The 14,094-nt window shown below is 47.6% G+C and overlaps 3 protein-coding genes across 3 annotated transcripts; 2 read left to right on the top strand and 1 right to left on the bottom strand.

Annotated features, from left to right (window-relative positions):
• Nucleotides 1-595: 595 nt before the first annotated feature.
• Nucleotides 596-2,764, top strand: J4E84_003757 (uncharacterized protein; the record flags this gene model as incomplete). Its single annotated transcript, XM_049386366.1, has 1 exon — nt 596-2,764. One exon carries the CDS (start codon nt 596-598, stop codon nt 2,762-2,764), a length of 2,169 nt encoding a protein of 722 aa, XP_049246215.1.
• A 456-nt stretch (nt 2,765-3,220) lies between these two features.
• Nucleotides 3,221-4,846, bottom strand: J4E84_003758 (uncharacterized protein; the record flags this gene model as incomplete). The annotated part of the gene is made up of 2 exons (XM_049386367.1): nt 3,221-4,308; nt 4,366-4,846. The coding sequence occupies 2 exons, from the start codon at nt 4,844-4,846 to the stop codon at nt 3,221-3,223; spliced, it is 1,569 nt and encodes a 522-aa protein (XP_049246216.1).
• Nucleotides 4,847-5,638: 792 nt separating this feature from the next.
• Nucleotides 5,639-10,892, top strand: J4E84_003759 (uncharacterized protein; the record flags this gene model as incomplete). The annotated part of the gene is made up of 4 exons (XM_049386368.1): nt 5,639-5,850; nt 5,902-9,198; nt 9,267-9,468; nt 9,519-10,892. 4 exons carry the CDS (start codon nt 5,639-5,641, stop codon nt 10,890-10,892), a joined length of 5,085 nt encoding a protein of 1,694 aa, XP_049246217.1.
• Between the last annotated feature and the right edge of the window lie 3,202 nt (nt 10,893-14,094).

Genomic DNA, 14,094 nt, shown 5'->3' on the forward strand with positions numbered 1-14,094 from the left:
GAGACTGATGAAGCATTCCTCTAGACGAGGTGCAAGATATACATACAGGCGTAATACTGCTGCTACAGTCACCAGCACATAACTGACGTGCATAGGACACTGAGATGCGAATCGAACAGCTTCAAGAGACTACGTACAGAGTGGTTTTACTCACCCTACCGTAGCGACGAGATCGAAGCATACGATTTATCCTTGGAGAAGAAAGTCAATGAGAGAGACACATGCTGCATCGTTTACATCCGGCACTTTTTTGTTACCGGCTTAGACTTTGCGTACTGCGTACATGGAAGCGCAAACCTCGCGAAGTTCCATTCCGATGTGCATGGGGCGACAGCGGTATGTTGGACCAGCTAGTACTTTACGACCAAGACCTAGCTGAACGTATGGCTTATAGTACAACGGCCCCATTCTTGCTTCGGTAATATCGCTCCTCGGGCAAGAGCTCACTGTAGAAGACGAAGAATCCCGACGAATTTGCTGGCCCACTTTCAAGAAGGTACCGAAACAATCCGGGAAGTTTGAAGACACTCCCACAAGGGCTGAGAAGATTCGCTGGCGCTACATGTTTGAAACAGCGCGATTGGCGTTCAGCAAGATGTGGTTTGATAACGAAGACTTCCAAAAGCTCGAGAAGCTGGTGGGGGATGCTAGCAGGCTAAGGGACGACACGCCTGAGGAAATCTTGGGCGTAACTGCCATCAGCGCGGGTCGGCACCACCAAGTACAAAGAGCCGCTATTGAGCAAACCGTCAAATTGCTCCACAAAAAGTACACCGACGATGAGGTTTACGACTTTCTGAAGAACGAACTGTATGGCCGGCGCCGGCGACAAGGACACAACTCACTCACTGGTAAGCAGCGAGACCTTGTGGGCCGATTTTATAAAGTTCTCGAGGATATTGCGACTTTGAACGAAAGTGATGATAGCGATGACACAGCCGAAGACAAAGAGAGTTTCGCAAAAGCATTAGTCCAAGCGACTGCAGAGAGGGGCAATCTGGTCAGGAAGATAAAAGACGAACTTGCGCAGCCTATCGATGAATCTGACACGGTTGCATCCCCCAAGTCGTCGCGAAGGCTTGTTCAGAGTACGCCTTCAAGCGACGAGAAGCTGCCAACACAAGACACGCCTGCAGCTCCGCCTACGACCGGCGAAGGAACAACAAGAAGTCAGGTTAGTTTTAAGGCGATACAAGAATTTCGCGAGCTCGTGGACATCGACTTTGAAGATGCCCAGAATTGGCTGGAACAGTTCAATTACAACGTGATCGACGCCGTGAACATGTACTACGAAGAAGATGATGACGCAAATCGACCCGCGTCGCCCGATCCACAGCTGGAGGCTGGCTCGAAGATGAGTCTTGAGTCTGGCATTCCTCCTCCTGGTGACTCGACGAGCAATAACAGGCGAACTTTCAAGCCTATCAATGATCCTGTCTTTACGGCCATGGGAATCTTGGAGCGAATGACAGACAAGCGTGCGGATCACAAAAGGCTGGAGAGCATGATACAAGCAGAGCAAAGTCAGGACAAGCAAAGGGGGACGGGAGAGAACAGCGGCAGTCTGAAGACCACGCCAACACTTCCGGAAGTAACCACATCGAAGACACGCTTAGGTCGCTCCCACGCTGGTCGAGTCGTCTACTTAGACCCCCATGGCAATGTTCTTGCACCAGTAGCAGAAGAACAGCCGGTACCCGAGAGTCAATGGCAAGCGTATCGAGCTATGAGAAGCAGACTACAAATACAGTACTACGGTACTGAACACTGGTTCAACAACCCCGACCCCATTCGCGGCGTTCCTGAAAGAGAGAGACCTGACTACGTACGATCAGGCGATCTGGAATGCCACGATGCCACGACCTCGACTGAAGCTGCCGATGATGCTCAGAAGGCGTTCGCATCGATCCAGGCTGCAAATGCCGATTTAGTCGCCAAAGTGACCGAAGAAGAGCGCGAAGCCCAGCAAGAAAGAGACTTAGCTTACGCAAGATCACTGGATGCTCAACTCAATGGCGAATTAGGAGGAACAGTTGCCGATGCAGCAGACGCGGGGTATGCGGAAGGAGAATGGGACGGCATCAAAGCTGCGATTGAACTCTCCAAGCAGGAAGCAAGACCTCCTGTGCCAAAATTTCCTGTACCGGAGTCAGTTGACAACTACCCATCTACCCGCGGCAATGATAGTCCAACAAACAGTAACCACGACTCTGCTATCGGCGATGGTGAACACGACCCCCCACCACCCAGGCCGCAGAAGAAGCGAAAATCCATGGAATTGGATCAAGAAGGGAACAAGAAGGGGAAGATGAACCCACCATCTTTTGTCAGCATGCGAGATCTCGAGAAAGGAGAACGTGACGTCGACGAGGCTACTCAAGAAACGAAGCATGATCTTTTCATCTCGAAAGAAGAAGATGCCTGGGATGGAAACGATAGCGATGCAGAATTCGAAGACGTCGACTTCGACTATGGCGACGACGAAGATGCAGGTACAGATGCTGATGCAGATCACGAACATTCTTCAGAGGAGGCCATGAAGGTTGATGAGGAAGAGGGCGATACAGATCACGAAACTTCTTCAGAGGAGACCATGAAGGTTGATGAGGAAGATGGTGATACAGATCACGAATACTCCTCGGAAGAGACCATGAAGGTTGATGAGGAAGAGGGCGATACAGATTACGAATACTCTTCGGACGAGACCATGAAGGTTGATGATGAAGATGGTGATATAAGTGGGGGTTTATATCGATGGGGGTGAGTTGACATTTCAACGCCTGATGGCGTAGGCGCGGATGATACGCACTGGAATACATAGCAACATCGGCGAAGACGTGCATTCTGCGATGGATAGCTAGACATGTCTCATGGCGGAAGCGTATGACAATTCAACGTATTCTCACCTTCACACATACTTTCTGAGATACCATGCCACGCACGTATATCAGTGGTCAGAGAAACTCTTCATAAAGTACTGATAGAATTCAATACTGAGACTAACACGACCACCCATTAAGTGCCCAAAGAATGCAAGGGTATTTGGCCGCACACAGGATAGTGGCGGCAATGTAAGAAGATCTAAAGACCCCAGGTATGTCGTCCAAGCGGTGATGCCTGGAAACATCTAACTACGTATTCGTTACTCATGTCTCTTGTACGCCTATACGTTGTAAGTAGCACCGTCGTGCGGTGCAGCGCAGCCGTTGGGCTGTCTGGACTACTCATTGTCCAAGAACTCTACCATCACGCTTGCACCCTTGAGTCCAGCGACTTCAATTGTGTCGTCGACGTGGTCGAGGAGGTTCTTGCCCATGAACGCCAGATCGAACTCAGCTCCTTGCTTGCCTTCCCAGGGTACGTCGGACTTGATCCACTCGTATACGCGGCGAACAGGATCCGAGAGGTTGAAGCGGCGCACGATTGGGCGTCCTGACGGCCCACGGAATTGGATGCGGGTCGTGACTTTGGGGTCGGTAACGGTCGGCTCGGTGTGGGGAGCATGTGCAGAGATAGCGGCAAAGACGGGATTTGAAGGAGCTGCCTCAGGCTCGGCCTCGGGTTCTGGGGCGGCTTCTTCGGCCTTGCCCTTGCCCTTGATGTTGTCCGTAGATTTGGTGAGAGCATCTGGGTCATCATCCTTTGGTCCCTTGCCGTTGTCCATGCTGTTTTGTAGTGCCATCTCTAGCATCTCCTCCTCAGTCATGCGGCCTACGTCCTTTTTCTTAGACTCAGACTTCCGCTTGGCTACGGGGTTCTTCGCGTTGACGTTGAGGCTGTAGCGATCAAGGAACTCGTGGAGCTGAGCATGGAACTCGACTGGCTCGGGTATCGGTGGGCCGGACCAGACCTTGACTTGCTCACCCGTTCGGGGATCGACGATGGCGATGTGAGGGTAGGCGTCGGAGCTGTCGCGGGCGTGGAAGTAGTAGTTCATGTACTGCTGTCCACGCTGGTCGTCCTTTGCGTATTGCATAAAGATGAAGTTCTCTCGTACCGTCGCTTTGATGTCTTCGTTCTTCCAGATGTCCCTGTTAAGGCGCTGGCAATCAAAGATTGCAGGATCTTGGATGTTGACGAGTAGCCACTTCTCCTCATCCTTGCCCATGTCTCGTGCCTTTTCCCAGGACCCTTGGTACATGATCTCGAATGGTGGGCGGAATAGCTCTGCGAGCATGTTCATCTTGGAGGACTGCTCGGAAGCACCGCCCGTCGCGGTCGCAAGCTCGCGTCGCCGAGTGCTCGAATCGGTCGCGTTGTCCCAGACGTTGGTGTGGGTGGTGTGCTGGTTGAAGATACCTGCGCGGCCTTGATCCGATGGGTCAGCAAAGTCCGGGAATTGTATATATGAGGTGTGCGGCATACCTGTCCGCCGACGAGCCAGCTGCTCCTGGACCATGGCATCGAGATCCTCCTCGTCCTCAGCAGGCCCCCAGTTCGAGCCTGGCCCAACGAGTGTTTCCATCCTCCGCTCTATGGGCGCGCGGACCTCATCAGAGCCAGCTCCTCCAGGCGCGCCACCGCCGTACATCTCCTCTTGTAACCTCCGTGCCATGGCTTCGTCATCTTCCACGCCTGGCTGTGCTCGTGCGGGTGGCGTCGTGCCTTGTGGCGCAGGGTCGAAGTCCATGTCATCGTCTGAGTCGACATTGATGGGGTTCTGTGCGGAGGAAGCGGCGGCCGAGGGCTGCGAGGGAGCAGAAGGGGCATCGGCGAGCCCGGGGGAGTCGAAGAAGAGTTGGATGGCCTGCTCCAAGTTGCCATCGGTGAGACGCAGGTACTGGGCGGCCTTGTCTGGGTCGCACGAAGTGATGCCGCAGAAGTTGAGGACGTTCTCGTCGTCCATCTTGGGCGGCTGTGTGGGGTTCGACTTTGGGTGCTTGAGCGTGGTCTTGGGCTTGGGCAGGGAAAGACGACTCTTTAACCTATGGGGCAGGTTGCAGAAGCCTTTGTGGGGGCGGCGTGCTATTCCGAAGGCGCTGTTTGGCTCACGTAGCAAGTTTGCGTGGTCGGGCGTGTGTCGAGAATTGTGTGTGGCGGTCGCGACTGCAGTCGAGAGAGAACCGTGGTGGGGCAGTTAAGTACCCATCAACGTCCGACAAGGGCTATCGAGGTGCGTGCACAGGGTGCGGCGATGCTTTGTGAGGCGGTGAGGGGGCTACACAGTGCGAGCTATGGGCGTCGAGTGCCAGTGTGATTGCAGGTGCGGTCGACGGCTTGTGACAGGCGCGGCTCCGGCGTGCTGGCGGGTACACGGCGGGGTGGTGGTCTCAGGCAATGGGACGGGCTAGGAGGGCGGCGAATTGCTAGCCGGGCGGTGTTGTAGGAGTGGCAGAGAGGCAGCAGGCGTCGACGTGGGCAGAAGCACGTCGAAGACGCGATGCGATTGTTGCAGGCAGGTGCGACTGCGTCATCCCGGTACCCGTGCGCCCACCCCTGTCGCTGTGAATGTCCGACACCACATGTGGCAATCACGGACGGAGAGGCCCAGGACACTACGACGCTGCATCGCTTGGTCATCCAGTCCTCCTGCCGCCCATGAGCCACGCCATCCGCGTCTGCCTGCTGCGCCTGCCATAAGACTCGCGTTTGTTGACCAGCACCCTCATACCATAGTCCCATCACATCACATCGCGCCATGGCGTCAGAACAAACCCCCGAAGCCAAAGAGCTTGCTCTGGTCGGCAAAGTCGAGATGCGCATTGCGCTTGCTAGCTCCGAGAAGAAGCTTGAGGACTTGCTCAAAGTCTATCTCTCTCCACTACTCCTCAAACTCGGCTCAGATAGCGTTGCTGTGCGGAATAAGGTCATCTCCATCTGCCAACACATCAACACCCGCATAAAGTCACAGTACGCTTTCACCCTCGCCCGGCAAAGTGTTGCACTAACATGACATGGCAGAGACATCAAGCTCCCTGTGAGTGCTCTTCTAAAGCAGTATAAAGAGAATCCCGACATCTCTCTCATACGCCATTTCGACATCCTTTACATTCAGCAAGGCATATCGCGGCTTACAGTCGCCGAACGACTGGAGCTTCTTCCCATCCTGCTGCAAGGCATCGCCAAAGACTTTGAGAAGTCGGAACAGCATGCTTCTCAGCTGCTACATCTCATTCTACGTCTTCTGGTCCATTTCAAACTGCCCCTCCGCGGCAGCAAGGAGGACGATGAGCTGAGGTCAACTTTGGGCCTTTCCGATGAAGATGCGGCCTTCCTCTCAAAATGGTTCGGGAAACTACTCATGCTAAGCATCGTGCGAGAGAGTAACCCTCAGGCCCAAGCCACGTTGCGTTGTCCGGGTTTATCTGTCGAAGACTACAAGTTCTTGACGCTACAGGGCAAGCCAGATGCCTGGGATCCCACCTCCGATGCAGGCCTAAATCTGACTGAAACAAAAGCCCTGGTCACGCGCTTCATGGCAAGTGGGCTGTTCAAGGAAGATGAAAAGTTCTTGCCAGCACTATTCGCATCTGCAGATACCAACTCCCGGATATCAGAGGTTGGCGAGGACACTCTGAAACGTGTAATGCTATCCAAGGATCTTGAACAACCAGAAGTTGTGGAAGCTCTGTTCGAACTCTACTTTGGCTCGAGCTCGACGACTGGATCGTTGCCGGTAAAGACACCACTACAAATCAGGATACTCAACGTCTTGTCAAGATCTGTCAGGTGCACTGCATACCCACGGCAAATAGCGAGGCTCGTTGAAGAAGGCCTGCTCTCACCAGAACTGAATGCGACAAACAAGACAGCAGGGAGGGAAGCTTCTAAGTTTCGCTCAGCCATCTTCTCACTAGTCAACTTCGTTGCACGTCGTGGGCAGTCCTCCGACCTTTCCCAGGTTGCTGAAAGTCTGGTAGGGAACCTGAGGGCCTTCATCCAAGATCAAGGCTGGCCAACTCCAGATCATGACCAAGATATGGAGCTACGAGGCTATGGCTATGAGACCATCGGACTGTTGGCGAAGGCTGCCCCCGAAAAGATACTCCTGGAACCGTCCCTGGACTTGTTAGAGTTCTTGTTTCGATCTCTCCGTGAGGACTCGGCAGGAAAGGACGTAGCTGTCAGTATAGAGGAAGCCTTATCTTCAGTACTCGGCGCATTTTCGAAACCTTTCGATCCTTCTGTCATGCCCAGGTTCCGGCAGATACTACTTAGATACGCGTCTGTGGATCAACATAACACGCCAGCTTCGGATCGGTTTACAAGAAGCACACGTTATGTTGCGACACGATTTGCAAACCGCTGTCTTCCGTATGAGGATGTGCTGGCGCGATGGATCGACATTCTCGCTGTCAGTGGAGGGACTTCCGAAAGGCATGAGGTCATAGAGGAAGGACGACGTGGTCTCGATCCATACTGGTTCAGAATGTCCAATACCCCACCCGGCGAACGCGAACAAAGCACATTGGTCTTTCCGGACTTCGACAAGCTGGTCAACTTTATTATCGTTCAGCAAGGGCAGGATGAAGACGCGATGGATATCGACGAGTCAGAGGACGCTCTTGTACAGATACAACACTTCTACCAGCAATACCCTGGAGCTCTACCGATTGTCATCAGCTTCTGTTCTAGCGTCGCGATGCAGTCTGCGCTACATGACAAAGAGATGGGTGAAGACATTCCGGAAGATTGGGACAGGAAGCTTGATGCCCAGATGACTACGGACATGCGCGCTCGGCAAGCGTTCCGTGCATATGCGGCAGACAAAGCCCACGCTCGATCGCTCGCAGTGATATTACGAGCCAGTTTTGACAGACTCACAAAAGACGATGTTAGTGACATTGGCGACATTGGCACTTCTTTCGTGCGAATGCTATCTTTACTACCGCAGCAGCACTGGGTTCAAGCCAACGTTGTCCGAGACTTCCGCGCTTTGCAGCCCTCTATCATAGCTAACAACACTGGGCGGCGACTCGCCGCCGCCCACGCGTATGGCTTGCTAGCATCGCACGATAGCATTGATCAAGACGCTCTTCAGTCCGCCCAAGTAGTCTTTTTCGACAAGCTCAGCACTTGGAAGTCGGCTGTCGGTGCTGATATCAATCAGATAAGCGGCATCATATTAGCACTTGGCTACTATTACAGCAGAGCGTTCTGGAGAAGTGGAGCAGCATCTGCAACGATAACTGATGATCATCCCATTCAACAACTGTTACAATCAGTAGTAGAGATCATGAAGGACTCTCGGGACGCGACTTTGAGGGGTGCAGCCTTCTCTTGCATCGATCAACTCAGTCTGTTCTACGTTATCACCCCCTCGTTGCTGTCCAAGTACGCAAAGGTCGAAGACATTGCGCAACAAATATATGATTCCGCCAAGACAGGCACGACCAGTGCCATCATGGCTTTAGGCCATCTATCCATGATCACAGAGGAGACCGGAGCCGAAGCTGAGGAAGCTATAGAGTACAAGGCCATTGGTGACAAGCTATATGAGCTACATGAGGTCCGTCAGCCGGAAGTACACTTTTCAGTTGGTGAAGCTCTGAGCTGCTTCGCGAGTGGCTGGGACTCGAAGGCTCTGACTTCCGAACTCGACATTCTACATCCCAACCAACCGCAAGACCCATGGGATGCGCCCCTACAGACACCATCTGGACCTAAGCGGGAGAAGACGCTTGGGGCAGTTTTAGAGAAGACGTTGAAGGGTTGCGTGCAGACGAAACCCTCATTGAAGAAAGCTTCTGTGATATGGTTACTGTGTCTCCTACAGTACTGTGGCCACAAGCCCGAGATGCAGAGTTACCTTGGCCAATGCCAGGTAGCGTTTAAGAATTGTCTTTCTGATCGTGATGAGGTTGTTCAGGAAGCAGCTTCGCGAGGACTAGGGTTGGTTTATGAGAAGGGTGATCGCCAACTCAAAGATGACCTCGTCCGCGATCTAGTAGGCTCTTTCTCGGACAACAAGTCCAAGATGGCTGGTACTGTTACGGACGATACTCAGCTTTTCGAGCCTGGTGCACTGCCCACTGGAGACGGGTCCATCACGACTTACAAGGATATTCTGAACCTGGCAGCTGAGGTTGGAGATTCAAGTTTGGTATACCGTTTCATGTCAATGGCATCGAATAATTCCATCTGGTCAAGCAGAGCCGCTTTTGGTCGCTTTGGCCTGAGTAACATCTTCTCCGATTCAAGTGTCGACGGATATCTGGCCCAAAACCCCAAGCTTTACCCGAAGCTCTATCGATATCGGTATGTTCGCTGACCTACCAGACACCTGCTGAACGTTTTGACGAAATCATATTCTAACATGGACTTAGTTTCGATCCAAACACGAATGTGCAACGCTCGATGAACGACATTTGGAATGCGCTCGTCAAGGATTCCTCGGCGACCATCGACAAACACTTTGATGCAATAATGGATGATCTGCTAGTCAGCATACTCACGAAGGAGTGGCGCGTTCGTCAGGCTTCTTGCGCAGCTATCGCGGACCTGGTACAAGGACGAAGCATTGAAAAGGTAAGGAAATCGCAGTACAACACCATAAGCATACTGATAACTTCGGATAGTACGAGAAATATCTTCACGCGATCTGGGGAAAGACCTTCAAGGTTCTCGATGACATCAAGGAAACTGTTCGCGTCGCAGCAGCATCTCTCGCCCGTGTCCTCACTGGCATACTCACTCGTTCCCTCGAAGCCGGTGATGCGTCAAACAAATCCGCAACCATCCAGCTCGAACGTGTCATACCCTTCCTCTTCTCCACCAGTGGCTTGGAGTCTTCGGCTGAAGAAGTCCGTCTCTTCTCAGTGCACACCTTGCTTCAGATCGTCAAGAAGAGCAACGCCAAAACACTTAATCCCCACGTTCCTGAGCTCGTGGAACGTATGCTCGGACTGCTCAGTAGCTTAGAGCCCGAAGCCATCAACTACGTACATCTCAACGCCAGCAAGTACAACCTCACGGAGCAAAAGATAGACGACATGCGACTTGCAAACGTGCGCTCATCACCATTGACCGAATCTGTGGAGCGCTGCCTTGACCTTGCAGATGCAGACACCATGGCAGCTCTCGTGCCCCGCATTGAGGCTGCGATGAAAAACGCAGTTGGTTTGCCGTCAAAGGTTGGATGTTCGAGGGTTCTGGTCACTCTGGCTACACGACATCGCTTCTTGTTCAACCCATACGCCGACGGCTTCCTCAAGTTGATTCAGAAGCAGATACACGACCGCAATGAAACCGTCAGCTCCTCGTATGCCGCTGCAGCTGGCTATCTTGCACGCCTCGCTTCAGATAAGCAGATCGTTGCTACAGTCACCTTCGTACACAAGCTGTACTTTGAGTCTGAGGAAAACAGCGACAGGAACCGCTTACTTGCCGCGGATATCATGCGTGCCATCTCATCATACGCTACCGACCGCTTCACATCGTTCGCGTCAGACCTGCTTCCATTCATCTTCCTGGCTAAGCACGACTCGGAAGAGCAAGTACGCAAGAGCTTCACAGAGACATGGGATGATCATGTCGCAGGTTCCCGCACCGTCTCTCTTTACCTCAAAGAAATTCTCGCTCTCTCCGAAACCCATCTAGAAAGCAGGCAGTGGGCCATCAAACACACAGCCGCCAAGACCATTGCTGACTGTGTCTTGCAAATCACCAATGCTGTCGGTAGCGAAAAGATCGAGCCTGTTACGGCGAAGGTCATCTGGCCTGTACTAGACAAGGCTCTTAGTGGCAAGAGCTGGGAAGGGAAAGAAGTTGTGCTAGAAGCTTTTGTACGGTTTGTAGAACGCTCGGAATTGTATTGGCAGGCTGAAGAGAACAAAGATGTGGCCAAGCAGTTGGAGAAGGTTGCGACAAGGGAGAGTAAAAGGCAGGAAGGCAAGAACGAGAAGGTTGTTGCTGGGGTGTTGGAGAAGCTCATAGGGCACTTGAGCATGTAGGACATGGTCGACGCTCCGTAAATGGGACTTTTGATCGTCTTTCGACTTCACGTGTATTCATAGTAGTATAGTAGACTCTGAACTTTGGCTCTTTCATCCTTGATGTCATGTCATCTTGCATCGAGCTGTACGTTTTGGCGATCTTTCTGTCCTAGTCGCTCGAAGCCTGTGGGCTTCAACAGGCATAGCACTTTCCCTTGGACTCCTTCTCACTCGGGGTACAGTCCTTTACTCCGAGCATCAGACATTGTCTCACAGTCATCGGAATCCAACGCGGTATCAGCCCAACATCCCACCACTTACGTACGAGAGACAGAAACCGTGCATCACAACCCATGATCTATAAACCGCCCTCTTCCTTCGCTTCAGTCAGCCGAGGCGCAGCTCATCGCCTCCACTCGGCCGCCTGATCTCGACCCGCAGCATCAGGCGTTCATTTTCCGCGAGATGCCAAATTTCCAGCCCTATGTGCCGGGCTCCATCTTGGTACTAGTTCTGCAAGAATTGATCTGCAAGCACGAGGCACAGTCCATAAAATGACGATGGCTGATGGAGCGATCTCCATGCAAGCATAACGATTGAGTTCCAACGGCAGATTTGATAGTCCTCCCGCTTGCATGCACAATGAGGAGGCTATGTGATTGATATGCATGACGCCCATCGCCCTACTATGACTGTTGATCGCAGGTTGACATGACAAGCGTGGAGTTTATACACAGGGCTGTTGCAGCGGTCTTCTCCGTTTAGATTGTCCAGGCAGATATGCAAGAAAAGTCTCCGGGCAGGTAGCCATACCCGAAGGTTCCCATCCGAACCCTAGAGAGTTGGTTTCCAAATCTAATACCTAATATCACGCTGCAGAAGACGTTATAGTGTATGCCTATAAGCTTATTAATTACTAGTCTACTAATCTAATTTTCTTATTATTCTACTCTTAAACTCTAACTAAAATATATCTTACTTAATTTTTAAACTCTTTTTAACTTTAGCTTTTAATATTAATAAAAAAGTTATTATTACTAGTGTTAGGTTCTAGCTCTAAAGAGCCTAGGCTAACTTAGTATTAGCTATAAATATCTTAGAATTGCTATTATAGCTTAGTAGTAATTTATCTTTAGTCTTTTTAAAATAATATACCTAATTATAGTCTAATATTATATATCTAGTATTTAACTAACTCTATTATTTAATATTTAAATTACTCTACTTTATAATACTCTTATATACGCTATTTAGATATAATAAGCTCTAAAGTAAGTTTTTTTAGCGTAATATAATATAGTAGTAAGTAAGCTATACTATTTTTACGCGTAATAGATAATAACTAAAAAAAATTAGCTTCTATATTTCTAAAAGTAGTAATACTACTTACTAAGAAACTTATAAACTTATTAAAAGCTTTTTTAGATATTACTAATCTAGCCTTAATTATTAGAAATAGTAACGCGCTATTAGAGCTTATTTTAGAGCTAACTAGGCTTTTATAAACTACTACTACTAAAAGTAAAAATAAATAAGCTATCTTAATCTATAAACTTAAGAAGTTATATAAGTAGAAATAATTAGAGCGTACTTATTAAGATATAGTTTATTTTAGAGAATTAAAGTATAAAATACTTATAAGTAACTATATAGCTTTTAAAAAAAATATTACTTACTATATTTTAGCTTTAAGAAATAAGCTTTAGTTAAACTTAGAAGCTCTATACTCTAAAAACCTAGAGATATTTACTATATATAACTACTTATAATATAACTACTAAATATATAATTATAAAGCTATTTTTAGAAAAGTACTTTTTACTTTCTTTATAAGTACTTAAAAGGTAGACTTTACTATAAGGTTTCTAGATAAAACTATTTACTTTACTTAGAACGTTTACTTCTAGAACTATATAAAGCTTAAAACGTCTTAAATATCTATCTAAAAGAAACTTAAGATAGTTATACTTAATACACTTAGTTCTAAGTTATTATAATATCTTATAGTATTATAGATTAAACCTATAATCTCTACCTAATTAGGTCTAGCTCTAATTAAGTAAGAAACTTTAAAAGTTTAACTATATAGGTAGATCTACTTATATATAATATCTTATTTTAATAGAAGTATATACCTAATAATTATAGTATATAGATACTTTTATACTATATTACATTAACCTTATAACTCTAGAATACTTTATATTAGGCTTAGTTATTAGAAATACGCCTACGCGTAATATACTTACTATTACTACTACTACTAATTAAGTAAAGTAATTACTATATTAGGTAGTATATCTAAGATTATTATTACTAACGCTTATAATAGCTATAAGCGCCTACGCCTACGTATAATAGTTAAGTAAGTTAGTAAGTAACTTATAAGAATTATCTATAATATATTATATTATAATAATAAAAATTATATAGTATTACGCTAAAAGCTTATAGATAGAGAGATACTAGACTTATTAAGCAAATATTACTTATAAAAGTAATTACTAACGCTAGTAGAGAATAGATCTACCTAATAATAAATAAGTAAGTAGAAAGTAAAAGCCTACTTCTATAATAAGCGTAACCTTATAGTAAGCTCTACGCTAACGCAACTAAGACTATTATAATAGTAACTACTAACTTAGAACTAACTATCTAGAATACTACTACTAGTAGTACTACTTTTAGTTATATCTAAAACTAATTATTAATAGGCTTACTACTACTTCTACTATATACGTAAGCGCGCCTTTTCTATTAAAAAGAAAGCCTACTTCTAGTAGCCTATTCTCTAATATAACTTTTAGTATTAAGTAGTAATAATTTAGAGTCTATAACTATATAGAATATAACCTTTATTAAGATTAGATATACTCTCTTAGAGTATATGTAAGACACTAACTATATATATCTTTATTAAACTATTAAAGATAAGAAATAGTATAAGTTCTAAAAAGACTCTAAAGTTAACTAGAAAACTAGTATATTTTTCTACTTTATTAGTATAGGCTAATATTATACTAAAAGTAACGTTACCTAATATAATAAAGTTAATGTTACTATTATAAACATAAGTAATCTTAAGAAGAATATTATATAACGCCTAGAGTTCTAGTAAAACTTTATTATAAACTTACTTATTAACTTATATAACTATACTAACTCTATTTATATCTACTTACTACGTAATATTAAGTATAAGAAGACTATTAAAGATATA

The sequence above is a fragment of the Alternaria hordeiaustralica genome, assembly GCF_023758085.1.
Source record: "Alternaria hordeiaustralica strain BMP 2776 chromosome Unknown scaffold_5, whole genome shotgun sequence".
NCBI classification, from domain to species: Eukaryota; Fungi; Ascomycota; class Dothideomycetes; order Pleosporales; family Pleosporaceae; genus Alternaria; species Alternaria hordeiaustralica.